The sequence below is a fragment of the Carettochelys insculpta genome, chromosome 6 (genome assembly GCF_033958435.1).
Source record: "Carettochelys insculpta isolate YL-2023 chromosome 6, ASM3395843v1, whole genome shotgun sequence".
NCBI classification, from domain to species: Eukaryota; Metazoa; Chordata; order Testudines; family Carettochelyidae; genus Carettochelys; species Carettochelys insculpta.
The window spans coordinates 118,875,547-118,902,302 of NC_134142.1; the positions used below are offsets into that span (position 1 = coordinate 118,875,547).

A 26,756-nucleotide genomic window follows, 5' to 3' on the forward strand; every position below is an offset into this window, starting at 1 on the left:
TCTGTATTGATTGCTTGGAGTTACCTAATATGGAATGGACATGAGCAATCACTTGAAGAAGAAAAGACGGTTACCTTTTTTGTAATTAACAAAACAACAGTCATGTAGCACTTTAAAGACTAACAAAATAATTTATTAGGTGATGAGCTTTCATGGGACAGACCCACTCCTTCAGATCAAGAAAAAGTAGATCTGTCCCACGAAAGGTCATCATCTAATAAATTATTTTGTTAGTCTTTAAAGTGCTACATGACTGCTTTTTTGTTTTGATAGAATACAGACTAGCACAGCTACCTCTGTGTCACTTTTTTGTAACGGGTGCTTTGAGATGTGTTGCTTATTCCATTCTACAGCCCGCCTTCCTTCCTCACTATCAGCATTTCCGGCAAGAAGAAACAGGGTGCAGGGAGTGCAAAATGCCCCTTATATTGTGCCATTGCAATGCCACTCAAGGGGTCACCCAAGCCACTCCCCTATGGATGATGCTAGGGGAGAAATTTCCAACACTGGTGCACGCGAGGAGCACCCACACCTAATGTGGAATGGACATGAGTAACACATCTCGAAGAACCCCAGTTACAATAAAGATAACTGTCTTGTCACCTATGCAATAGTAAACACCAATGCAGCTGCATTATGAACATGCTGTTATTAAAATGCTATTGGGTCCCAAGGAAGATCAAAAAAGATAACACTGTGTATGTCTTTTGATACCTTTTAATGTACTATTTAAAAATCAGCAGTTGATGTGAAAGCAAATGATGGGCTTCATTCCTGGGTATCTTCTATAGAAGTATATGGCACTATTGGGACTTACCAAACGTTGCTTTGTTTTCTTGTGCCGATTACCTTTTCCATATGGGAATAACCCACCTCCATTTGCTGATCCAGGTCACTGTTCTATTTCATGTACAATTGATCTCATGATCTACAAATGGAAACTCTCAACAGCTCTGTACTGACCTTCCCACTGATTCATTACAACTACAAGAGGAAGGGAGTGGTTGATAGAGTCACATCTGTTGTCATGGCGCATTAGTTAAGAATCACCTGAGCCGTTGCTGGGATCTTCACTATATCTGTATTCAAGGTTGGCTGGTTATCACTGCAAAAATAGTATAAAATCACAAATCTATGGGGGAAATAATTGCAAAAAAATTTATAGAGTTACATTGTTTTGAGCAAAATGCCCTTAAAATTCAATCTAGTTGTAGTCCTGTTGGTCCTGGAATATTATAGCGACAGGGTGGGTGAGATAATGACTTTTATTGGACCTTCTTCTGGTGGTGACAGAGACAAGCTTTTGAGCCATAGAAGAACTCTGTGTGGCTTGAAAACTTGTTTCTGTTACTTTCAGAAGTTAGTCAAATGAAAGATATTACATAACCCCCCTCTAATCTCTTAAAACTCAGGCAATTCCTCCATGGTTCAGTGCAGTGAACATATCTATAGCCAAATTGCTAAAGAAGAAGTAAAATAATAAGGTAATGGAGGGAATCTTCCCCTGTGGCAGGCTAGCAAGGTGACATAGACCATGATTTGTAATAAAAAGTCTTAGAAGTTGTGGCCATGGCAAGTATCATGCTGTTTTAACTGTATGAGTTAAAAGATACAACAGTTACTAATAACAGTTACTTACCACCTGCCTTCTTTCATTGGAGCGTACATATGGATTTTAGGAGAGATTTGCCTTTATGGAAAACATGAAGGGGTTTTGAGCTAGAGATTTCCCCAGATTTCCAAAAGGGGTTATTTTTAACTCCTTAGAACTACAGAATAATACAAAGTATTTTCTTATAACTTTCCAAATTCCCCATTCTGTGCTCTACTGCTACTGTGTCAGTTTTTAAATTAGGCCCTGTTTTTAGTCCTTCACAGTTTACGGAATGAGGTGCCAGTTTAACAGGAAATCGAAATACAGCTCTTAACTACAATGATGAACTATGGCTGTGGTTCCATAGTATTAAAATTACTGTGTGTCTTAGAATATCAGTATCCAGACTATATGAGGCTGGGTATTTCAACCCATTAGTAACATATCTTCATGGATTTAGGTCATGATTTTCAAAAATGGGAGCCTAAAATCCATGTTAAGAACCTAAATGAGTGACCTATGTTCAGATGTTCCCACTGAAGTTAAAGATGTACAGGCATTGTTCCTGAAAGAGGCTGCAGCTAAAGAGCTAGCAGAAGGCCTGTAAGAGAGACTGAGGTTGTCTTTACGCTACACAGTTTCGACACCAAAACCAATGTTGACACACCAAAGTCCCCAGAAAAAAATCACCAGTGTGTTCTCACTTGCTACCTCTCCCAACAGATTGTGTCCACATTATAAGCTCCCCTGTTGACAGCGGGTGCAATGCACTGTGTGTGTATCCCACAGTGCCTGTCAACACCATCTTTCACTAGATCGTATGGGGACATAGCACAGAGACCAGCACATTTTGGGAATGTGCAAACTGCCCCATCGGGTACTGCTTTGTTTCCTAGCCCTCCAGGGGGTTCTGGCTTCTCTTCGCCCCATTTTTGCGAATGCCGTTCTTTGCTGTGCACTCCAGCATCTGCAGTGAGAAAGTGTGCATCCCACAGTTCTCTCCTGGGGTGCGCTCAGCGTCATGAGGACATCACGCATTGCAACAGAGTTACTCTTAAAGTTACTGACAATGGAAAAAGAGTCTCAGGTGTGGCAAACGCAGTGTGTGGGATGGACAGCAGCAACCTGTCATTGCATTTGGCTTGTAAAGTCTGAGTCCTTACTGAAGCCTCTGAGTGCTACCATACTGCACAGCCATTTACAACCCTGCAATCTAGACACATAACTGTTACTACCCCAGTTAATTCCTCTCCAAAGGAAATGAGAGGGTGAGTCAGTACTTTCTCCTGTCACTCTTGGGTGCACTCTAGAGTCCTAGGTACAAAGCCAACCAGCCCCTTTCAGTAATTTGCTGACTTCTGCATGTTGCGACTGTGCTGAGATGCTAACTATCACATTTTGGTCTATGGTCCTTGGTGTCTGGCTTCAGGGAATGGTGTTGTCTGCTGAGTACATCAAGAAGAAATTGGAGCAGGAGATGGTTCTTTCTCAAGCTTTCGGACGTGACTTGGTGAGTCCTTCCTTTCTTGTGTCCCATCCAGAGTGTTTAGAGGTAGGATTCCCCTGTGCTACTGGTATCACGCTTCCCTGAAACAGCTATACAGTAGTTGCATTGGTCCCAGGCATTCAAAGCTTTCTCCTGATTCCTGCTGATCCCAGCCACCAGAGAGCCGACTTGTTACCTGTTACTCCAGTGTTCTTGTTCCTCTGTGCAGGGGCGATGTGTGGGAGGTGCACCCCCCAGTGCCCACATTCCTTCCTTGCACTCACAGGCAACACCAGGGTGGGGAAAGCACAGAAAGGTGGCCACAGCCTGTGCTGCTCTCCAGCCACATGTCACTGCCTCCAATGGGTCTGGGGGCAGTCCTGCCCCTCTCCTGGAGTGGCACGAACTTGCTGTAGTTTGCACTGTTCAGTGACCATGCTGCTCTGGGGGAGGGACAGGACTGGCGCTGCACTCACTGGAAGTGATGCAGCTCTGCCAGAGGACGAGGGGGCAGGGGAGGGCTTGGGGCAGATGGGGGTGGTTCTGGCCCTTCCCTGTGCATGGGCAGCGTCCGCACTGAAGCCCACCTCACCAGTTGCCTCTGCCTCTATGCTCTCTGTTTTGAAGGGCTCTGCACACCAGTCTTGCAGGGCTCCGGAGCTAATTCTTGAGGCAAGGCACAAAACAGGAAATCAGGCGACTGTTGCAGGAAGAAAAATACACTTCGTTCCATAGCGACGCTGAGCAGAGAGACAAACCAATAAGACTGAATTCTCATGGCCAGGGAATCTGTCAGTTCGGAGGGGGACTACAGTGGAGCAGTGCCCAATAGCATTCATCTGGAGAGCTCAATTCGTACTGCAGGTGGAATCTCTCTAATCGGGAGCACTCTCGTCCAGCAGCATCCGTAACCAGGCATGATTTCAGTAGCTAGCCAGACAGCCATTTATTGTGGGCCTGGCTAAGTTTCCCATGGTCCCGTAAAGTTTGTTTAAATATTTTACACCCCCCAGTCCTGGCTCTCGATGTTCTGTGCTGTTATTTAGCTGTAATTTACCCCCACATGTCTTCTAAGAGCCCAGTAAGCCGTGGAAGTGTTGGTAATGTGCTGGAAAATATCGACGTCCCACGGTCCGGCAAATTCTCTTGCCTGGCACTGGTCAGGTGTCCGGGGTGCTGGACAAGAAAGGTTCAATCTGTACATACATGGACTGATCTTTCTGTCTCATGAAGAGAGCCATCCTGCACCTCCAGAATACTAACCTCCAAAGTGAGTGTAAATTATACCCCACTGATAGAATGATTAACTTTTAACTAAGGGAGGCCTTCTCTGGACTGTCAGAGATGGTAGATATCAGCATCGTGACAAAAGGAAGAGAAGTGAGCAGTAAAATACAGACCCTTAATGTCAGAAGAGCAGGTTTGACTCCCGGGAGAACTGATGGGCAGGATCCCTTGGGAAACTGATATGAAGGGGAAAGGAGTTCAGGAAGACTGGCAGTATTTTAAAGAAGTCTTACTGAAAGCACAGGAACAAACCATCCCAATGCGCAGTAGGAAAAGCAAACATGGTAGGCAACCAGGTTGGCATGACAGGGAAATCCTTGGCAAGCTCAATCTCAAAAGGGACACGTATAAGAAGTGAAAACTTGTGCAGATGACTAAGGGAGAATATAAATATATTGCTGGAGAATACCAGGGTGTAATCAGGAAAGCGAAAGCACAACTGGAATTGCAGCTAGCAAGAAATGTGAAGCGTAACAAGAAGGGTTTCTACAGGCCTGTTAACAATAAAAGAGTGATCAGAGAGAGTGTGGGGTTTTTACTAGATAAGGGAGGTAACCTAGTGACAGATGATGCAGGAAAAGCTAAAGTACTCCGTGCTTTTTATTGCCTCAGTCTTCATGGACACGATCAGTTCCAAACTTACAGCACTAGACAATGCAGTATGGGAAGGAGGTGGGCAGCCCTCGGTGGGTTAAAAACAGGTTAAAAACTACTTAGAAAAGCTAGTGGTACACAAATCATGGATCCGGATTTAATGCATCCCAGGGTGGTCAGGGAGTTGGCAGATGTCATTGCAGAGCCTTTGGCCATTATCTTTGAAAACACGTGGCGATCAGGAGAGATCTTGGATGATTGGAAAAAGGCAAATGCAGTGCCCATCTTTAAAAAAGGAAAGGACAAGCCAGGGAACTGTAGACCGGTCAGCCTTACCTTAGCCTCTGGAAAAATCATGGAGGAGATCCTCAAGGAATCCATTTTGGACTACCTGGAAGAAGAGAAAGTGATCATGAGTAGTCAACATGGATTCACCAAGGGCAAGTCGTGCCTGACCAGTCTGATTAGCTTCTGTGATGAGGTAACTGACTCTGTGGACATGAGGAAGTCAATGGATGTTATATATCTTGACTTTAGCAAATCTTTTGATACAGTCTCCTATAACATTCTTGCCCATAAGTTATGGAAGTGTGGATTGGATACATGGACTGTAAGATGGATAGAAGGTGGGCTTGATGGGCGGGCCCAACGGGTAGTGGTCAATGGCTCAGTGTCTGGTTGGTGGTCGGTTTCAAGTGGAATGCCCCAAGGATCAGTTCTAGGGCCAGTACTGTTCAACATCTTTATTAATGACCTAGATGAGGGGATGAATTGCACCTTCAGCAAAAATTTTCAGATGACGCTAAGGTGGGGGTCAGGTAGATCCACTGGAGGGTAGGGATAGTGTCCAGAGTGACTTAGGCAAATTAGAGGATTGGACCAAAAGAAATTTGATGAGGTCCAGCAATGAGAAGTTCAGAGTCCTGCAACTGGGACACAAGAAATGCCAAGCATTGTTACAGGCTGGGGACCAACTGGCTAAGTCTCAGTGAGGGAGAAAAGGACCCGGGGCTTATAGTGGATGAGAGGCTGGATATGAGTCAACAGTGTGCCCTTGTAGTCAGAAAGGTTAATGGCATATTGGGTACATTAGGAGAAACATTTCTAGCACATCTAGAGAAGTTATTGTTCCCTTCTACCTGGTACTGATCAGGCCACATCTGGAGTATTGTGTCCAGTTCTGGGCTGTCCAGTATACAAAGGACATGGATGCATTGGAGCGAGTTCAGCAGAGGGCAACGAAAATGGTTAAGGGTCTGGAGCACATGACCCATGAGGAGAGGCAGAGAGATATGGGCTTATTTAGTTTTCAGAAGAGAAGACTGCAGGGCAATTCGATAGCAGCCTTCAACTTCCTGAAAAGGGAGCTCTAAAGAGGATGGTGAGAGGCTGTTCTCAATGGTGGCAGACAGCAGAACAAGGAGCAGTGGTCTGAAGTTACAGAGGGAGAGTGGTAGGTTGGATATTAGGAAAAACTACTTCACCAGGAGGCTGTGACCACACTAGTCTCCACCTTTTGGAGGGGTCATGGTAATGCGGCACTTCGGCAGATACTAATGAGGCTGTGCCATGATATGCAGCACCTCATTAGCGTAATGGTGGCCACATGTGCTTCAAAAGTGCCTCTTTCGAAATGCATGCCACCCGTGTAGCCAGCACTTTCGAAATGACCCCCTGATTTTGAAAGCCCCTTCTTCCCACTTGGTTTTGGGAAGAAGAGGTTTTTGAAATCATGGGTCATTTTGAAGACCCCCAGCTACACACAAGTGGCATGTGTTTCAAAAGCAGCACTTTCAAAGCACACACGGCCACCGTTATGCTAATGAGGTGCTGCATATTCATGGGAGCGCCTTGTTAGCATCTGCCGAGGTCCATGCCCCCTCCAAAAGGCGGGGCTAGTGTGGCTGCAGCGGAGGGTGGTGAAACACTGGGATGCATTACTGAGACAGGTTGTGGAATCTCCATCCCTAGAGGTTTTTAAGTCCCAGCTTGACATAGTCCTGGTTGGAATGATTTAGTTGGGGTTGATCCTGCTTTAGGCAGGGGGCTGGACTCGATGACTTCCTGAGGTCTCTTCCAGCCCTAGGATTCTATGATTCCCACTATGAGAAGATTTCTCTGGCTTTGTGCCAAGAGAAGGCCTTGGTTTCCAGGTAGACTCTTGGCATTTAGCAAGCAATCTAGAAACCAAAAAGAGGAGGATGAAGGAAAAGTGGGATCAAGGAAGGACGGCAGACTGCAGGGCTTGACAGCCAAATGCTCCAATGAGATGTTCAACTTGTAATATCTGGTAAACAGGTGGAGGGGTTCACATCACTACATCTTAATATGATGCTCTGTTTCTTTCACCCCAGAAAGTGGAAATTTACCTGATGAAGTGAGCTCTTATTCATGAGAGAGGAATTTCCTGTTGTCTCATTGAATTCAGTAATGGCTACCCAGTCTTGTAAGAATATATTGGTTTTGGAAGTTCTGATACCTTAATTCTCTGACACTTTAATTCCCTCCTGCATGTTGTGCACACAAAATTGTCTTATTGTTCCTAGCTAAATAATACTTCATCACATCTCTCATATCAAGACAATTTAATGTAACTTCCTTTTGGTAAGAGAGTTTTAAATATGGTGGGTTCAATCTTTAGCAGCCGTAGTTTGGTGTCGCTTGGTAGGATCTGGCCCTGGGGACTATAAGGAGATGTCTCCATAGATGTGAAATGGGAAAGCAGCTTTGTGCAGTCATCAAGTGCTGTGTGAAGGGTAACTTTACCTGTAAGAGGCTGAAGAAATGGTTCTTTGATGGACAAACTATTCACTTCACTTGCCCTCGTAGTAGATGACTGGGCATTTAAGAATACCACTTTACGTAGACAAGAAAAACAACAGCCTGGCACGCGTTACTCCTGATGGTTCCGTTTTGTGTCTTATTACCAGATTCAATTTCTCATCTTAATCGGAGGGAAAGGTTTGGCCTCTGACTTGGTAAACTTGGAGTTCTGAGGGTATGAGGGTGGACTTTCCTTTCCTCTAGGTTGCTTTGAGGCCCCTCGTGCTGCTGTTGGCCACGCAGAGAACTGAGACTCTGAACTCTGATAAAGTCAATGTAGCTTTTTATTAGTAAATTTTATGATTCAGGCCATGCCGAGATCTTCAACTTCTGAATATATACCAAATGGGATAGCAAAGCTTGGAAGTGGATATGTTTTATTACAACAAGAAGTCTGTCAGCTGTTGAGAGTGTGTAAACTCCAGAAGATGCAGCCATACAAGTTCAAGCCACTAGTTTTAATTTCGTAGTTTTTGGCATTTGTTTGGAAGATAGAACTTAAGGAAGCAAACTGACATTTCTAGGAGCCAGGAAAATGAAAGACTGCGGGGACAGAGCCTGGTGTTTCCTGGAGTGCTCTGACTACCTGAGCAAGGAAAGGCCTTCACTGGGGAGCCAGGCTGCTGAATTGAGAATACATCAGTTTTTTTCCCATGCATTCCTCTCTCAGTGACCGCAACAAGAAAAGTCTAACAAGGCAAACAAATTTCTCTGCAGTTCTTCACTGGGAACTGATGGAGGTTGTCTATTCATTTCCCATTCTTCGTGGACACAGAATCACAGGGCTGGCAGGGACCTCAGGAGGTCATCTAGTCCAGCCCCCTCCTTCAAGCAGGATCAACCCCCTACTAAGTCATCCCAGCCAGGACCTCAAGGGATGGAGAATCTACCACCTCTCTAGGCAACACATTCCAATGCTTCACCACCCGCCTGGTGAAGAAGTTTTTCCTAATATCTAACCTACACCTTTCCCTCTTCAACTTCTGACCATTACTCCTTGTTCTGCCATCTGACACCACTGAGAACAGTTTCTCACCCTCCTTTTTAGAGCTCCCCTTCAGGAAGTTGAAGGCTGCTATTAAATCACCTCTAAGTCTTCTCTTCTGTAAACCAAACAAGCCCAAATCCCTCAGCCTATCCTCATAGGGCTTGTGCTCCAGCCCCTGAATCATTTTTGTTGCCTTTCACTGAACCTGCTCCAGCAAATCCACATCCTTTTTAGACTGGGGGGCCCAAAACTGGACACACTATTCCAGATGTGGCCTCGCCAGTGCCGAATAAAGAGGAATAACTACTTCTCTAGATCTGTTGATTTAGCTGTTTGGCCTGAATATTGTGTTTGATGTGTACTTAGGTGGCCAAAATCAGCAGCGTCCGCCAGTTTAAAACACACAGAATCTTTGTTCTCCAAAAAGAGATCAAAATTCCTCCTGGCTGTTTATATAAGCTACTGTTGCATGATTGTCACTCTGGATGACGCCAGCAGGGGACCTTGACATTTCATGATCTTCCTGATCACCTTCAATTCAAGCAAATTTATCTTTATGCTCCTTTCCAGGGTAGTTCATTTTCCCTGATGTGTCTGCAACCACTGTATCTTTGGTTATTCTCACGGCATGTGTCTCTAAGGTTTCCCTCTGGAAAGTTTTCTGGAACTAGTTCCCCTCGAGTGGAGATGGTGTACCTATGTTCTGTCTCCTGGCTTGTGGGTTCCCTGATATGTGGAGACAGATTCACAAGGAGTAATAGAAATGTCCTAGTCTCATCTCTCAGATGGGAGAGAGTTTTGTCCCACTAAGGTATTGACGTGAATGCTAGGAATTCCACTTTCACTTCAGAAGAAGGATCCTGCTGGGGCAGGGATAGGATTTGTTTGGTGAAACCGTCATTGTGTAGCTTGAGGCACCATGGAATCTGCATTCTACTCTAGGTGGCATGCTACCAGGCCATGATTAATTTCCAGTGGTGGAAGAAGGGAGGGTCTGGAGTACGAGTGAATGGAAAGAAACAGCTTTTGCTAAGCTGGGGAAGCCCTGTAGGAAGGTGCCCACATTCTTCCAGTATCCCAGCTTGTCTTTGTTTTGCAGGGCAGAGGAACCAAACACTATGGGCTGATTGTTGTGGGCCATTCCTTAGGGGCAGGCACAGCTGCCATTCTGTCCTTTCTGCTGCGACCACAGTACCCATCGCTGAAGTGCTATGCGTATTCTCCACCTGGTGGGCTGCTGAGGTATGTGCTGGAGGATGAGACCTGAGTGGGGGTAGGAGCTGATCATTATTATGCATGATTTGTACTATGATAGCATCCCAGGGCCCTGTTGTGCTTGGATCTGTAGAGAAAAATATCAAGAGACTGTCTGCCCTAAAAAATCTTGCAGCCATCGGGGCAAGACACTATAGAAGCTGATGTTGCGGCTGGTTGCCTCCAACAGGCCTGGTTCTTTGTGTCTTGGTTTCAGATCTTGATCATGATGCCAGGTGGACACCTGTCCCAGTCACTCGTTAAATCTGTGAAATCACGTGGCACAGGAGTCCCCTGCTAATACTGTATCTTCACATAATCCACAGTCAAGAAGCCAGCATCCCAAACAACGTTTCCCTTCCCACATCCTTCCCTGCCTATGATGTGATTCAGGGCACTGTGCCCACTGTCCATTGCAGATAGATAGACAGACAGGTGAGTCCCTGAGTAGCTAAAAACCCATCTGTCTTGACCAACAGAGAGCTTGATAGGATCCCTTAATCAGTTACAACACTCACTGTGGGGGTATTTGCTGCAGAAACTCGTGCATCACTATGATTGTGTGTCTCTGTGGCACTCAGGGGTTTTTCCCCATTATCCCTCAAGATGGTTACCATGATAACTCCACAATATCTGTTGGACAGAGAGTCCTCTGCAGTGACTGTCAAAGGAATTACTCCCCACCCTAGGACAACCACTGAGAGAATTCCGTAGCTAATCTATTTGGATTCCCCATTAGACTGCAGACACAACCATGCTTAGCGTGTGCTGTTAGATCTCCAACTCTCTGATAGTGCCATGGGCCTGCACTTACCATGTTTCTGATCTTTATTCTTCATTGTACTCGGACATGGTTTGCAGTATCTTCTGGAGATCTTTCATTTAATTTCTGTCACTTAGTATTGGCCTCTAGCTACTGTGAATCTAGCCACAATTCAGATACAGGCCAATGAAGATGTAAATCTGCATAATGGACAGGAATCTGGGTACCCTGGCTCACTTCTATCATGAGCCAGCAAGGTTGGGGAGAGTAATGTCTGTCCCACAAACACCATGTATCAGTCTCAGAAGGGCCTGGGATGGTCTGTCCTTCCTACCTGTCTGACGATGTGAAGACTATGAGAGATTCAGTTTGAGTTACAGTATTTGAACACTTCCTTTCCCAAGTGTATGTAACAGCTAATAGAGCCTGGGCTAGAGGGAGTGAACTTCAAGCCTTGCTTCTGTGGAGCAAGTGGAGAACCCCAGATGCCACCAGGAGCAGAAATAGTGGTCTGCACAATATGGCAGTCCCCCAAACCCAGCCTCTTGGAAAGCAGAACTATCAGAGGCTGAGAGCAGTTTGGCTTCGGAGTGCTGTTTGCTGCCAATGAAATCGTATTTGCTCTTTTTGGCTCCTGTTTTTCTTCCAGTGAGGATGCCATGGAGTACTCAAAAGAGTTTGTGACCGCTGTCGTGCTTGGCAAAGATCTAGTCCCCAGGCAAGTTTAAAAGTCTGAATTCCTCACTTTCTGTATCCATTTGTCCTATACCAGTGACATCGGTTTCCTGTCTGAACATCCCCCCACACTCAGCCCTGATCATATCTATCTCCAGCTTCCCATTTACCTCTCCTCATATGCTTCTTACTTGTCCCTCTCTTCCTAGTTACCTGTATTGCTGTATCTTTTACCTGAACACCTTTATTGGTGTGTCACACACCTGTGTATTGGCATATCCCTCCCCTCTCTCTCAGTTGCCTGTGTGAGTAACAAAATGAATATTCGGACTTCATAGTTATGTTCATTGTTGCATCAGATATATCTGTACTATCTCCCAGCGTCTGTGTTGTATCATCCCACACTTGTGTGCTGTCTCCCTAGTTACCTGTGCTCTGTTATGTCACACCTGTGCTCCCTGTCCCTGGTTACGTAGAGCTGAGCATCTCAGGCCTTTTTATCTTTGCCTTGGAGATGTGCAACCTAATAGTGGAGCTTTGAACCAGGAGACGTAGGTTCTGTTGCCAGTTCGACCATCCACTCATGGTTTGACCATGGGCAAGACACATCATTTCTCTCTCTGTCTCCTCATCTTTGAAGTGGGAAAATGATACTGATCCACGTTTGTAAAGTACTTCTAAGATCTCTGGAGGAAAAGCACCCTGAAGCGCTCAGTATTATTACTGAGCATCTGTATGATGACATCTCTCACCTGTCTGTTGTTCCTCTGCTGATCTGTATGGTGGTGTTTTATTCTATTTTACAATCTCTTTGGCTTACCTGTTTTGCAGTCTCATATCTCTGAACCATTTTCCTGGTTCTTTGTATCATGATATCACACCAGGTACTATCTCCTTATCTCATATCATCTCACATCTCTGTATCCATCTCCTGGGTTGTCGCGTCTCATACCTGTGCACTGTCCTATCATTTTGTATGGGTTACGTGCATTGTGTAGTCTCACATCTGTGTGATGTTTCTTGGGTTGTGTGAATAGTGGCATCTCCCACACCTTTGTACATCTCTTGTATTGTGGCATTTCACTCATCTGTTCTTTCAGTCCCTCCCCTCCTTGGTACTCGTGTTGTGTTGCTAACTTCTCTGCAGTCACCTGTGCAGTTGTAGCTAACGCTTTTTCGTTCTGTCTCTTCTAGGATTGGTCTCTCACAGCTAGAAGGATTTCGCCGGCAGCTTCTTGATGTTCTCCAGAGAAGTAACAAACCAAAGGTAAGGTGATTCAAATCCACATGGAACCAGAAGTCTTGACAATTAATAGCATGGAAACACCAGAATGAATGAATAGATATTGTCCTAAGCTGAGTCTGTTCAAGAAAGGGATGGGCAAAATAAGGCCCCTGAGCTGACTCTGGCCAACCAGGCATTATCTTCTGGCCCACCATGACCATCTGGGCTGAGGCCAGGGCCAGAGGGGCTGGGTGTCTCTACATGTCCCTTGAGGGGAAAAAGGCAGTGGGTCTCCATGTTCTACCACCACCCCCAGCATCATCCTCACATTTCCCATTGGCTGGTTTCTGGCCAATAGGAGTTGTGCATACAGTCACTTTGTGGAGACCCACTGCTCCTCTGCCCCCAACAGATGCACTGAGACACTCACCAGCAGCAGCGGCTGATTTGAGCAAGATGAGACCACTATGGCATTCTAGCAGCCATCTTGAGTGCCCTGCTGCGCTGCTGCCCAGGAGCCACCTATGCTGGTAACTGTCCCCTGGACAGAGCATGCATATGGCACCTCCTCCCTCATCCCAACCCCTGGCCCAGATCAGAATCCCCTCCTGCACCCAACTCCCTCTCAGACCCCACGCCCCTTCTATTAATATCATAGAAAGATACATCCTGTGACCGCTAAACAAAATTCTTGGAGTGGTCCCCTTGCAAAAGTGATTGCCTGCCCCTAGTTTAGGTTTTCACACGCCAGATCTAGCTCTTTCTGTCTTTAGTGAGCAATAACCAGTAACAAACTAATTAATGGAGTGAGTGTGGAGTTTTATACCCACAACTCCATGGTGTCTATGCAGTTGTACAGCTTTGGGTTAAGTGGGTTATGTTAACTCTTTGGAGACAGAGGATTTATATGTGTATTGTGTCATAAAGATTATTATGGCATCCAACCTTATTACCGCATAAAATGAAGCACAACCTTGTGTGGGCCAAACAGATTCCAAATAATTAAAATTTTAAGTCACCTGTATCAAGATATATTTTGAGTTTATCTTGTTTCATATGTACGGGTTGAACCTGTCTTCTCTGGCACCCTTGGGACCTGACCAGTGCCGAATGAGAGAATTTGCCAGACCACAGGAGGTCAATATTGTCTGGCAAATTACCAAAACTTCCACTGCTTACTGGGTTCTTAGATGACATTTAGGGGTAAAGTACAGCTAAATAACAGCATAGCACACTGAAAGCCAGGGCTTGTGGCTGGAAACAAACTTCATGGGACAATGGAAAACTTGGCCAGACCCATGATAAATGGTTATCCAGCTAACTAAAATCATGCCAGATTACAGACGTTGCCAGATGAGAGAATTCCAGATTAGAGAGGTTAACCGTTTTATTTACATAGGTTGTTTTTATGTATGGTATTGTCTATTTACACACTTGTGTAAACTAAAATGGTGTGAACAAACACTAATCATCTGGATGTTAGTACATTGTGTTCAAGCATGCCGTGGGCCTTAAGAAAGCTCTGGTGGCTGCAGTTTGGGCACTCCATTTTAAGAGAAAGCAGAAGCTTTATTAACACTAGTTTTAATATCAAGGATTTTAAAAAGGACCTACAAAGGGGTAAAAAGGTCCTGTATCTTTTTGGTATGGCTGTGTAGAGTGACATCTTGAAAAGATTTTTGAATTTGGCTGAGTTGTTTGTTTTCTGCTTGTTTTTCACCTTAGAAATTCAGCTCTCCTCTGTGCTGCTTGTCTTGCAGTGTTCTGTTGGTATGTGAAATCATTGGGAATATGAGCTCAGAAGGACCAGGAAAGTGAAACCTGGTTAACTGAGAAGGGAAGTGTTTTTCATGCAGATTCTTTGGATTTTTTTTTCTTTTTTTTTTTTTTTTTTGGCTAATGTCTGTTTAGCTCAAATGTTTAATAAATAGGCATGAGAAAATACCTCTCTGTAAAGGTTCTACCATACCTGGCTCTGCTAAGCAGGGCTGATAACACTTCGGTACCATGTTTCTGACTCCTCAGAGGGAACCTTCAGCGAAACAGAGAAGATAAGACTTTGCTATTTCTAGGGTTAAAACAATCGGGGGAAAAAGATCCTTGGGATGGGAGAGACCTTTGAACTTTCCTTTCTTTTGTGATTAAGCAAACAAAAGCACAAGCCTGATTTTGTTGTTTCCGGACACTTCTGTGGTGTGGTGTGTCCTGTCTGACCAAACCCAGCAACAGTTTAATGTGACATAACCCTAGGAATATTACACTGTGTGGCCCTTCCTGCGCTGGCATTTCTTCTTGTCCCTTTTTCCCGTCTCCAGTGTCCCTCTGAATACTCTGACGTCACAAGCTGTTGCATAACTTTTTTCTCTCCTTTCTCTCTTCTGGGACAGTGGCGAATCATTGTGGGGGCCACAAAGTGTATACCCAAGTCAGAGCTCCCGGAAGATACTGAAGGGAATTCAGTGACCAATAACCGTCTCTGGACCCACCCTAGCGACCTAACTATTGCGTTGTCTGCCAGCACACCACTATACCCACCTGGCCGCATCATCCACGTTGTGCATAATCATCCCGCCGAGCAGTGCTGGTAAGTACAGCTGGAGCTGCCATCCAGTGGCCTGGCTAGGGCATGCTTCCATTTCAGAAAGGGACCCCGGGCTTAGCCGTCAGGAAAGTTGCAGCATTCCATGGCTGCCTGGTTTGCCTGTCAGTGAGACTGGGTTAGCAGCATCCTGTGGTGGCCGTGTCTGTCTTGGGGAGGAGATCTTGCACTGGGCTTGATTAGTGTTGGGCTTGGGAGCAGTGGCAGCAGCATATGTAAGTTAACGTCCCTTCTCTTTTACTGCCCCATCACATTTTCTCATTCTGTGTGTCTGGCTCCCACTGTGTCTCCTTCTCACCTTTTCCCCCCTTGTCCGCCTCTGACTCACACACTTCCCATGTCTTCATCTCTCGCTCTCTTTTGATCCCCAACTTCTATTCCAGTTGCTGCGAGCAGGAGGATCCCACTTACTTTGCAATATGGGGTGACAATAAAGCGTTCAATGAAGTCATCATCTCCCCAGCCATGCTGCATGAGCACCTGCCTTACGTGGTCATGGAGGGGCTCAACAAGGTAATGCTGAGCGACTGAGTCTCGGGGATTGGGAGAGGGCTGGGGGAGGCGCAGCTTGCAGGCCCTGGGAGAGGCAGGAGATGGGGAGCATAATCTGGATGAGTCCCCACTCAGCTCCAAACCAAAGCTGCGCACTTGTTGGATAGTTGAAATCTCACGTGCTGGTGCCTGGTTGTATTAACTCTTACACTTAGTATTCTATTACAGCGTTGCTTAATGGCTCTAACCAAGATTGGTGCCCATTGTACATACACATGGGTAGAGCCAGTCAACAATGTGAATGCACAAGATGGTCAAAGAGTGGGAGGGGAAACTGAGGCACGGAGGGGGCAGGTCTGGCTCGCAATCGCATGGCTCATTCAGTGCAGAGCTGGAAATAGAACTTGAGTCTTCTGAGTCCCAGTGCAGTGCTCTGTTCACTCGACCCTGCGGTATTTCCAAAGCAGCACAGTGCAACACCCAGTCTCCACTGTCTCCTTAGTTTTGACTGCTCCTGGGTTCCCTCCTTCCAAGCCTGCCCACCCGCACCCTGCCTTCCTCTGCCAAAGGACTGCTCCTGTCTTCAGGGTTGATTGAATTAGCCACAACCTCCCCAGTGGAGTAGCAGTGACTAACGTGGAGGTCCCTGACTCGTCTAGCACCTGACAACATGCTGGACCCTTTGCAGAATCTTTTCTCTATGGTACAGAGGCAGTATTAGGCACGTCCACCTCACACAGCGGAAAGTGTGTCAAGGCATTTGGCCTGACTTGGCAGCTCTTATTTAAGTCACTAGGACTGCTCACCTGAATTCCTATTAGCACACCCGGATAGGAGCTGCAGATTGGCTCCAAGGTAAACTAATACAGATCCTAGTCATGAGGCAGTGGCATGCAGATTTGGCTGGGTCTCCTTGGCCCTGCTAATCACAGAGCTGCCCCAGACAGGATCCCTAGTTGCTTTCCTCCTGCTGGTTCCAGCAGTATGTACAGTGTTGCTTTAGTGTCAATATTTGTATAGTATCAGCTTGTGTGGGCTAGGTATGATCCTTGCCTTTGTGATCCCTCTAGGTTTGCAAAGACTGCAGCTAAGAAGCAAATCAGGGGATAAGTTTGCTTATCTGGGGGAAGTTCAGCAGTCAGAACAGAAATTGTCACTGAACAAAGCTGGTCTTATTTTGAAATAGGTCCTGGAGAATTACAACAAAGGCAAAACTGCCTTGCTTTCTGCAGCCAAAGTGATGGTGAGTCCCACAGAAGTGGATCTCAATCCAGAACTGATCTTCCAGAATCAGCCCCTCCCCAGCGGACCCTCAGTACAGATCGGTATTGGAGCCATAACAGTGGACAGAAGGAACAGCAGTGTCAAGTAAGGATGTGCCTTTAGTTTCTTGGAAAGGTTTAGCCTCGGCCAGTGGAGGAGCTATTGCCTCCCACAGGGGCCATGATCACTGCCACCCTGTCCTGTTGTGGCCCAAGAGCAAGGGACTATCCCCAGGGTAGACTGTTAAGGAGCAGGGCACAAACCCCAAAATTGGTTGTGAGTCCTGTACCTAGATTTCACCAAGCTGTTGTCAAGTGTGACTTCCTCAAACGCTACAACTTCTTTAACATGGAAGCACAGACAAGGCACTTGCAAACTCTGATCTGTCTTGGCACCAAGGTAGGCTTGCCTTTGTTACATGTTTCCTCCCGCCAAAGATCCCAGTAATATTCAGGTAACTTCTAGTCCCAAAGAACCAGTCGCTTATCCTAGGTCAAGTGCACCTTAGATCTCATACCAAAGACAGCACTTGTCCTATAATAAAAAGTTTAAAGAGCTATGAACTAAGGAAACCAGAGAGTTATGTACAAGGTTAAAGCAGCTGAACAAATACACACACAAATTAGTTACAGTCCCAAGTGTCAAAAGATAGTAGAAGCTTCTATAATAAGCAAGCTCTATATGTCCTTATGGGTTAAGCCAGGCCAGATCTTCGACATATGCCTCATAATCCCTGCCCCTCAGATTGGAAGCAGCATAAAAGATACTGTTTCTTCTTGCTAGAACCTTTTGTTCCTTCTCTTCTGCTTTAAGTTTCAAGTTCAGCTGTTGGAGGGAATTCAGTTGCAAGTCTTCTCTTCATGAGTACTAACAGAGAGGTAGCCGTGTTACTCTGTATTCTAACAAAACAAAACAGCAGTCATGTAGCACTTTAAAGACTAAAAAAATCGATGTATTATTTATTATTACCTTCATGAGCAGGGTAGCAGATTTTGATGGTAGAGGGAAGGAAGCAATCAACAAAGTCTTTTGTCTTTGGATGATCTACAGTGGTTTGCTTGGTGTTAATGAGCTTCTTTCATTGGGCAGAGGATAATACTTCCTGTGGCAACTGTGGTATTTCACATTTGTTAATGCCTCTATCCTGTCTGGGGATTTGCATTTACAGAGCAAACACCTTTGCAGTTATAGAGCAAACACTCATAACTTACAACATGGGAGACAGATATTATAAGTGAGATGGATGCTTGCCCCAGATTGCAACCATTTCATAAAGTCTAAATATTAAGTATTTTTTTATAATCCAATACCTATTTTAATGTTACTATCACATGGGTGAGCCAGATTGGTCTCCAGCAATGTATTTCTCGGTGTTCAGTTGAGACTAAGGGCCGTGGCATGAGCTGGCACATGGTCTGCCAGCATCATGATCACCCTCTGAAAATTGTGACTGGCTCATGTGTGAAGTATAGATTCAATGACTGCTTGTGGGATTTTTACCTCCGAAATGAAGAAGCCCAGATCATGGTAAAAGTCCATTGATTCAGCAAAGGGAAACTCAGTAGTGAAAGGATATGGAAACTTTCTGTCTTGCTCCAGCACAAAGGGGGGTTTCCCTTAGGACAGGACTGGGGTTCAGTGGTGGGGTACAGCTTGCATCCTTGCAGGGTAGCTTTCTGTTTTCCAGCACCCTGTAAATATGATGATGTGGGTAGTAATAGGTGGTATCTGAGGCTATCACAATGAGCAGAATGCTATGTTTTGTTTAGCTTCTCATGCAAAGTGTACCCAGAAGGATTTACTGAGTAAATAATAATATTACAGAAGATTGCGGGAGAAAAGAGAAGTACAGAGGCGTGGGCAATGGGTATGTTCTCAGCTGAGATGTGAAACAGAAAGACTAAGGCAGAGGAATACAGGAAGGCTGGCAGGTGCCACAGAGAAAGAGGTTGTCATAGCCAAGAAGGCCAAATTCGCAAAGGGGCAGGGAGCAGGCCGGTCCAGGAGCGTGAACAGGCAGCGACTGGAAGGCTTTCGTGACCCAAACCGTGGAGAGTTATGAAAGGAAGGAAGGTAATTTTCAATGAGAACCAGAAGTTAACGGGGAGCCAGTGGAATTTAGGCCAAAGGGAATGAGTGTGGGTGCACTCACTACACCCAGTTGAAGTACAAGCAGCTGCTGGGATTGGCAGAACTGGAAGTGGGGAGGCCATAGAATGAGAGTGGCAGTAATCAAGGGGCGAGGAGAAGAGGATTTGGATGAGGAGTGCAGACAATGTGAAGTTGTGGGAATGACCTATCGACCTGGCTGCATGGGAGACAGGCCAGTTTGCAGACCTGATAGATTGAGGTGGGGGACAGTTCAAGGTCAGGAGTAAAACCAAAATAGACAGCCAGAGCAAATGGGATTAGGGAGCTGGAGCTTTGCCAGATGGGTCTATTTCTACCCAAGAAAGTGACTTCTGAGATTTTAGATAAAGGAAGCTGAGAGGAGTCATTTCACCTTCCTGGCCAGAACACACAGGGAGACTGAACATGAGGAAGTCATTACAGGTACAGAGATCTGTGCAGTTAAGTACCCCGGGGCTAAAAACAAGCAGTGGCTGCTGTTAGGAAGAGGAGATGAGAAAGGAGGAGACTGCAAACAGAGGGATCCTAGGCACTGAGCAGAAGCCATCACCAGTGACAGAGTCAGAGGTTAGGCAGGGGGAGAACCATGACAGTAGAGCAGCCAAAGGAGGGAGCAGTCCACATTAGTGAAGGCCTACATGGAATGAGGCCCAGAAGATGGAGGTAGAAGGAACAAGCAGAGAGGAGAAAGAGGTTGTTGGCAACCTAGAGGAGACAGACTTCCGCCTTCCAGTCAGAGCAGAGCAGAGTGGAATAATTCTTGTGCTGGTGATGGGGAGAGGGTAGAGGAGGTTGCTCCTCGTGCCTGAGACTGTGAAAGGAAGGTCAGAGATTGCATAGTCTAGGCTTGGAGCCTGCTGTCGCTTGACCTTCCATGGTTTCCTTCCACTCAGAAAATTAGCTACAGGATGATGGGTTAAATTAGGGGCAGGCGAGAACTTTAACTGATGGTTTTGGAAGTAGGGGGTGGTGGAGAGTGAGATGCTGACCACCCCAATGTATGAGATGGTGCTGGGCCCCGAGACATCTAATGTGTGCTCTGGGAGCAGAGTGATGTCAGTGTGGACAGCGCGTGTCAGGGACACAGAAATGAACTGGTATCAGTGAGGTTTCAGAGGCATGTGGCTGCTTGACGTTTCTATTGTCTCTTTGCAGGAGCAAGTCCCATTCTGAAATCAGTTTGGAGGGGTTTTATGACACCAAGCTCCTTTCTCCTGTGCAGAAGGACCCTGTGGAGCTACTGCTTCTGGATACCAAGGAGTGCTTGTCTGTGGAGCTGCAGGACCGTCGTGCTCCTCTCGCTACCATGGAGAGTCTGTCTGACAATGAGTCCATCTACAGCTTTGAGTCAAGACGCTCCTCTGGCTTCCGGAGCATCCGCGGTTCACCCAGCCTCCATGTTGTCATGGAGAAGGATGAGACGCACTGCTTTTACATAGACCCTGTTATTCCTGAGGAGAACCCCTCCCTCAGCTCACGGACAGAACTGCTGGCTGCCGACAGCCTCTCCAAACACTCCCAGGAGACCCAGCCCCCGGAGACCCTGCATGACAGTGGTGGCACTACTCCTCAGCGACGCGGCAGCGAGGAAGGAGCTGGTAGCGAAGGGGACCGTGTTTCTTTCAGCCCTCGGGAGGAATTGTCCCTCCAGAATGGACGGCTCACTGATGTGCCCAGTCCACAAGTGCTGGAGTTTGCTGAGTTTATAGACAGCCTCTTTAACCTGGACAGCAAAAGCAGCTCCTTCCAGGACCTCTACTGCATGATGGTATCTGACAGCTCCAGTGATTTTGCTGAGATGCCCAAGTCAGTCAGTGATCAGGAGATCCTGCTGAGAGCACAGTATGAACCCAACCTAGTTCCCAAACCCCCTAGGTTGTTTGCTGGCTCAGCAGATCCATCTTCAGGTATCTCAGTCTCGCCCTCCTTCCCTCTGAGCTCGTCTGGAGAACTTATGGACATCACTCCCACAGGCATGAGCAGCCAGGAATGCCTGGCCACTGACAAAATCCGGACTTCCACTCCAGCTGGTCATGTGACCAGCCCTGCCAAGCAGGAGGACCTCATGGTCTCAGCCCTCTAGTGCAGGGATGAAGGGTGAGGCTCCAAAAGCCAATCCTGTGAGCTGAATGCTGGGATAACACTTGGAGGAGCTGGTCGTTGGGCAGTTCGGAAGTGTGGAGATGCCTGAGGATGTTCCTTCTGGGGTGCCATGCTGATGGCATGCTGACGTCAGGGGGATGGATTCCATATGTTGGTCATATGCTTATGTTTGGGAGAAGCTGTACTGGCTCTGAAAGCCTGCTACGCTGAGAGGGTCCTGTCAGTGGAGTCAGATGTTTGGTTTCCCTACCTCAGCCAACTGGATTAAATCAGGGGGCAGATTCTCTGCTTCAGGGCATCTGCTGAGGCACAGGGCTCAGATTTCCTGCTCCGAGGAGTCTGCTGGAGTCAGAGGGTGGATTCCCTGAGGTTAGAAGACTGGCTTAACAGAAGTGAGGGGCAGATCACCTCCCCTTTGTCATTTAGGTAGTGTCAACAGCGAGCAGATTGCGACTTTGGCCCAATTGCACTAACACGTCACGTTTGACCCAAGCACCAATTTGTTGCCCTTTCAAGGTGTTTGTTTTATAAGACACTCTCTCCCGTTCTAAAGCCATTGGAGCTGTATTCCTGGGGAATGCAGCTGCCCTTTCCCGACCAGGCGCAGTGAGAATCAGGCTGGCACTGTGTGTTTTCGCTCCCCTGGTTACCTCTGAGTTCAGTGACTGCCAGGCTTCTTCTGAGAAGAAAGGAAATCCATGTGCTAGAGAGCCGAAGGCCACTGCTGCATCCACCCTCCACCAGAGAGGTGGAGAAGGTCTCTTGGGTCTCACCTTCATCACTTCACGGCTCCCAGGGCCACTCAGAACGGGTGATGTTCCCGCCACACACTGGCAGCATTTTCATCTGAGTACCGCATGGTTTAAACTAGCTTTTGGTATTTAAAAGGCTTGCCAGTTCCCAGCATTATCCGCCAGGCCCCTGTGGTGCCTGGAAGCCTCCTTGGGCCTGTTCTTGGGTCACAGCCACGCACCAAGGCTGGTCTCTGCTGTCGGAGTTCAGGGAAAAGAGGGTCTTTTAGTGAGTGGTGATATCTCATGTATGTTTACAGAGCTGCTAAACTTTTCAGAAGGTTTTCGTGACACAAAGCGAGAAGCCTTTCTCTCTCCTTCCCTGGCCATTCCCTCAGTCTGCAGGAAGAGTGGGATGGGCAGGCAGTATTGACATCGCAAATCCTTGTTTCAGACTGGAAGCCCTTTGTCCAAGCTCAAGGGGAGGCTGCATGCCTCCCCACAGCCTTCCTCCCCTTCACCCCACTGCCTGACAAGTCATATAAAAGCCCCAATATATAATTGTGTCTGAGCAACCAGTCTGGTGGCTCTCAATTTCAGTGCCCAGGCTAGCCTGCTGGCTCAACTGAATGAGTGGATTTTCCGTTGATGGAAGCAGGAGGCAGACTAATTGCCCAGGCAGTTAAACATACTGTGACCTACAAGAGTCCTTTTCCTGGAAAAAGACTTGATATTAGAACTCAGCAGACTCAGTCTGTGTCTCTGCAGCTCTGCCCTCCTTCACCGGAAAAGAATCGCCTCTTGAGTCAGCTATAAAACGTCCCCATCTTACAGGAGCCTTTGGCTGTTCAACTCCCACTGTAGTGGGAATTCCATGCCTCTGATAGGTGGAACCCATTGCACAAGAGGAATTGATGGGTCCGAGTCACCATTATGATACATCCTTCTTCTTGGTTGTTTGTGCTAGGGGCTGTACAAACACCAAACAAAAATGGTGTAAAACGTCACCCAGTAAGAACAGAATCTGTTTATACCCGTTCAGCATGGCAATGATCTAGTGTGATAATATCATGTAGGGTAGATTTCCCCAGTCCCCTCCATGGAGCACGTAGTCACTGGGGGTGCAAATGTTTTCATTTACTGAGTAGTAAAACAAAACCTCTTTACTGTCCCTATAGATTAGATCTCAGCTATAACCTGTCTTAAAACTCTGGCAGTCAGAGGGAAGAATGTCCAGACTGAAATATCTTTTTTTTTTTCAAATCTATTTGTTGCTGAGCAGCAAAGTTTTTGTTTTTTTTTTTTTAAAAAAAAAAAACAACTAAGCCCTACCCAAAAGAGCAGTGTGGTGTGTTCCTCTTGCTGGCTCTTCAGCAGCAGTTAGCCAGCATTGTGCTGGGAACAGGAATGGTTTTGGCACCCAGACAAGAACAGCTGCATTAATACCCTCCACCACTTGAAAGTTCAGGGCAAGCCCACGCGGCATGGGAATTTAAAGGTGATTTTCAGGAAAGCGTTACAAAAAGCAGCGCAGTTTAGACCAGTTGTGGACAACCTGGGGCCCATTGGGCTTTTACGTGTGGCCTACGAGACATTTTGCTTACCCTTGCCAGATTCTGGCAGGGTTGCCAGATTCTGCTGGTTTCCATCTGCACAGCTTTTTTCCTACTGCTATTACTAAGTGACACGCATGTAAACCAGGGGCACATGAAGTGCTGATTGTACAGAGCATTGGCGGTAAGAGCCGTGTGCTTCATCTGCAGCCCATCAAAGTGCTGCTACAGTTCAGTCGGCACACCCCACGAATTACAGGTACACAAATGCAGTTAGTAAAACTACCCTGTCCCGGGAGGCGGTCCTTGTTACTATCTTGCAGCCCACTTGCTCCCTAGGTTGCCCGTCACTGGGGAGTTGACAGAGTTTGGGAACTGGACTAGTGTGCTGAGGGTCTGGCCAGGTGGGCAGTGTGACACCCTGCCTCATACCCTCTGTTAGCCTTGGGGAAAGGGAGTGTGTTCCTGCCTTAACAGTAGGCTGAGATCGGGTAGTAATAATAACACTTAGCACTTATCTAGCGCTTTATATCTTCAAAGCACTTTATAAACATTAATGAAGGAATTATCCCAACATCTAGTAGTTAGTGATGTACCTATTGGATTAGGAGATGGGGGTGCTGCTCGCCTCTGGGAATCTGCTGAGTCTAGGTGAAGCTGGTTCCCGATTTGAGGAGATTCGGGGGTCAGAGTCAGAAATTAGGGAATCAGATAGCTTCCCTGTCAGTGAAAGTTTTGTTAGTGTGAAGTGATTTCACTAGTGACCAGATTATGAGTAATGGATCATGTTATTGCACTAAGATGTCATGTCTGACCTGGGCCCCACTTTGTTGCTGTTGACTGTCTGCTTTTTCAAAGCCGTTGTATTCCAGGGGATTCAGAAGCTGTCTCCCTGACCAGCGGCAGAGGAATCACACCAGCAGGGTGTGGATTAGCTCCCCAGTTTACGTGCTCTGTGGATATGGGGCTTCTGCCAAGAAGTTGGAAATATGCAGCCCCCAGTGCCACAAAGCTCCTTCTAACCAAAGAAGAGGGGAGACAAAGTGTGAGAGGGTCTGTTAGCAAAGTTTTCAACTGCAATATCTCATGGCCTCCCCTCTTGCAGCTGATTTTCATTGTCTTCTCCCAGGAAATCAGGCCTCTTTTGCACAGAGTAAACCCATGCTCTCTGCAGCAGCACTGCCCAAACACACCTTAAATTTCCCCTTGAAATGACTTGTGCATAAATCCAACCCATTGTTTTATGCAGTAGAGGGAGCATTAGCAAAACGCATTGCACCCAAAAGAACACCTGTGATGTGTTACTCCGTAATGCTGAGCCCCTCATTACTCCTCCCCGTGTACCCCTTGCTGCAGCCCACCCTCTTTGCCTTTCCTCTGATAACGTTTTCTGAGTTAACTACTGTATACCTAGCACTTAAGGTTACTTCACTGCTTGGCTGCTGGATCTTATTCTCCAGCTCCTGTGCAACCACTTTGTGCCTTTACTGTTTGGATGATCCCTTGAAATGTCAATGGGACATCATGATGTGACTGGGCTGGTACTGGAGGTGTCAGGTTTTGGGGGCCCAAAACCCTGTCAGTCAGTGGGTGATGGGTACTGCACTCCCAGTGAAGGTCAGAGCAGAAAGTATCCAAGTTGCTGGAGCTGAGAGGCTGGATTTTGTGCACCAAATTAAAATGTACAAGTGAAATGCTATTCCCCCACTGCAGCTTTGCCAAAGAGTCCTACAAAGAAACCTCCCCAAGTCAGGCACTTTGTGGTTAGCTGAGAGACAGCACTTGCATAGCATGTTTTACCTTCAAAGCCCGTGTGAGGGACTGTAATCCCGAAACCTTGCATCATTCAGAGACAACATGTGAGGTATTGAACTCTTGTAATGTCAAAGGTTTAGCTCTCAGACCTCCAGATGGAAGAGAGAGCGTATCTAACCCCATCTCTGGAAATAGTGAGGCTCCATGAAGAGCCATACATGCTTGGATGATTGATATTGCTCTCAGGATTTTTCAGACAGACATATTTTTGAGCTGCCTTCTGGGCCTTGTGTGAAAAAAGTGAATAAGGAAAAGGTATTTACTTGTTCCCATCACATAAACACTAGAGGTCACCCAATGACTTAATGGGTACCAGGTTTAAAACTAATGAAAGGAAGTTTTTCTTCACACAGTGCATAGTAAGCCTGTGGAACTCCTTGCCACGGGAGGTTGTGAAGACCGAAACTCTAACACGGTTCAAAAAAGAACTAGGTACATTCATGAAGGTTAGGCTCATCACTGGCTATTAGGCAGGATAGGCAGGAATGGTGTCCCCAGCCTCTGTTTGTCAGAGGTTGGAAATGGGTGTCGGGAGAGGGATCGCTTGTGTGATTACCTGGTCTGTTCACGCCCTCGGGGACATCAAACATTGTCCTCTGTTGGAAGACAGGATACTGGGCTAGATGGACCTTTGGTCTGGCCCATTGTGTCCATTCTTGTTAATCAAAGCCCATTGAAGTTAATGGGCACATTCTTATTGACTTCAGAAGACTTGCAGCCGCCTTTGGAGCAGGTTTACTTTAGGTTTTAGTATGTGGTGGCCCTTTAATAAATTATTTTCTTGTTTGTATTATGAGAGTGCCTAGGAACCTCAGTTGGGGACCAGCACCCCCTTGTGCTAAAAGAACAAAAAGACAATCCCTGCCACAAAGAGCTGACAGCTCTCGCTTCCCTTCATAGGTCTATATTTCCAGTCTGGGGTCATCTGCTGCTACCACTTTCCTCCTCTCTCTCCTAAGCTGGTGTAAGTCCCCCGCAACTCAGTCAGGAGGCGTCTTCTCTCTTTCCTTGGTACCCCAGATGGTGAGGTTACATTGTGTCATGATGGTGCCTCAAGCCACAGTCTTTTTGGCATCAGTTGCAGCCCTGTATCCAGTCCTGACTCCATCCACCCAGCTCACCATCCTCTTGGGTTCCTGACTGCTCTCCAGGCCTTCCAATCTTGAAAGGTACTGAGCTCTCTCACCTATGGGAGTGGAAGGTACTCAGAACTTCATATGAACTAGTCAGGACTTTGCAGCTCAGAGCCCTCAGTGTTTACGCCACCTGCAAATGTAAACTTGCAACTCTAGTAGTTTTCCTCTTATTTTTGTTTCGAAATAGCTGTAGTTCATACAAAGCACTCTAGTCTTTCCAAAGCTCTTGGTCTAGAACGTAAACC

General features: G+C 46.6%; 1 protein-coding gene across 6 annotated transcripts in view; it reads left to right on the plus strand.

Moving 5' to 3' along the window:
* Positions 1-21,261, plus strand: part of DAGLA (diacylglycerol lipase alpha) — a 103,360-nt gene extending 82,099 nt beyond the window's left edge. For 4 of the 6 annotated variants that reach the window (XM_074998044.1, XM_074998047.1, XM_074998045.1 and 1 more), the window contains 8 exons: positions 3,024-3,104; positions 9,872-10,014; positions 11,439-11,507; positions 12,659-12,731; positions 15,077-15,273; positions 15,672-15,801; positions 16,967-17,148; positions 20,329-21,261. In XM_074998044.1, the coding sequence (XP_074854145.1) occupies positions 3,024-3,104; positions 9,872-10,014; positions 11,439-11,507; positions 12,659-12,731; positions 15,077-15,273; positions 15,672-15,801; positions 16,967-17,148; positions 20,329-21,256 (1,803 nt within the window). In that variant the 3' untranslated portion in view covers positions 21,257-21,261. The remainder of the gene's footprint in view (positions 1-3,023; positions 3,105-9,871; positions 10,015-11,438; positions 11,508-12,658; positions 12,732-15,076; positions 15,274-15,671; positions 15,802-16,966; positions 17,149-20,328) is intronic. The other 2 variants (XM_074998048.1, XM_074998049.1) reach the window with 2 other exon arrangements.
* The last annotated feature ends 5,495 nt before the right edge of the window (positions 21,262-26,756 follow it).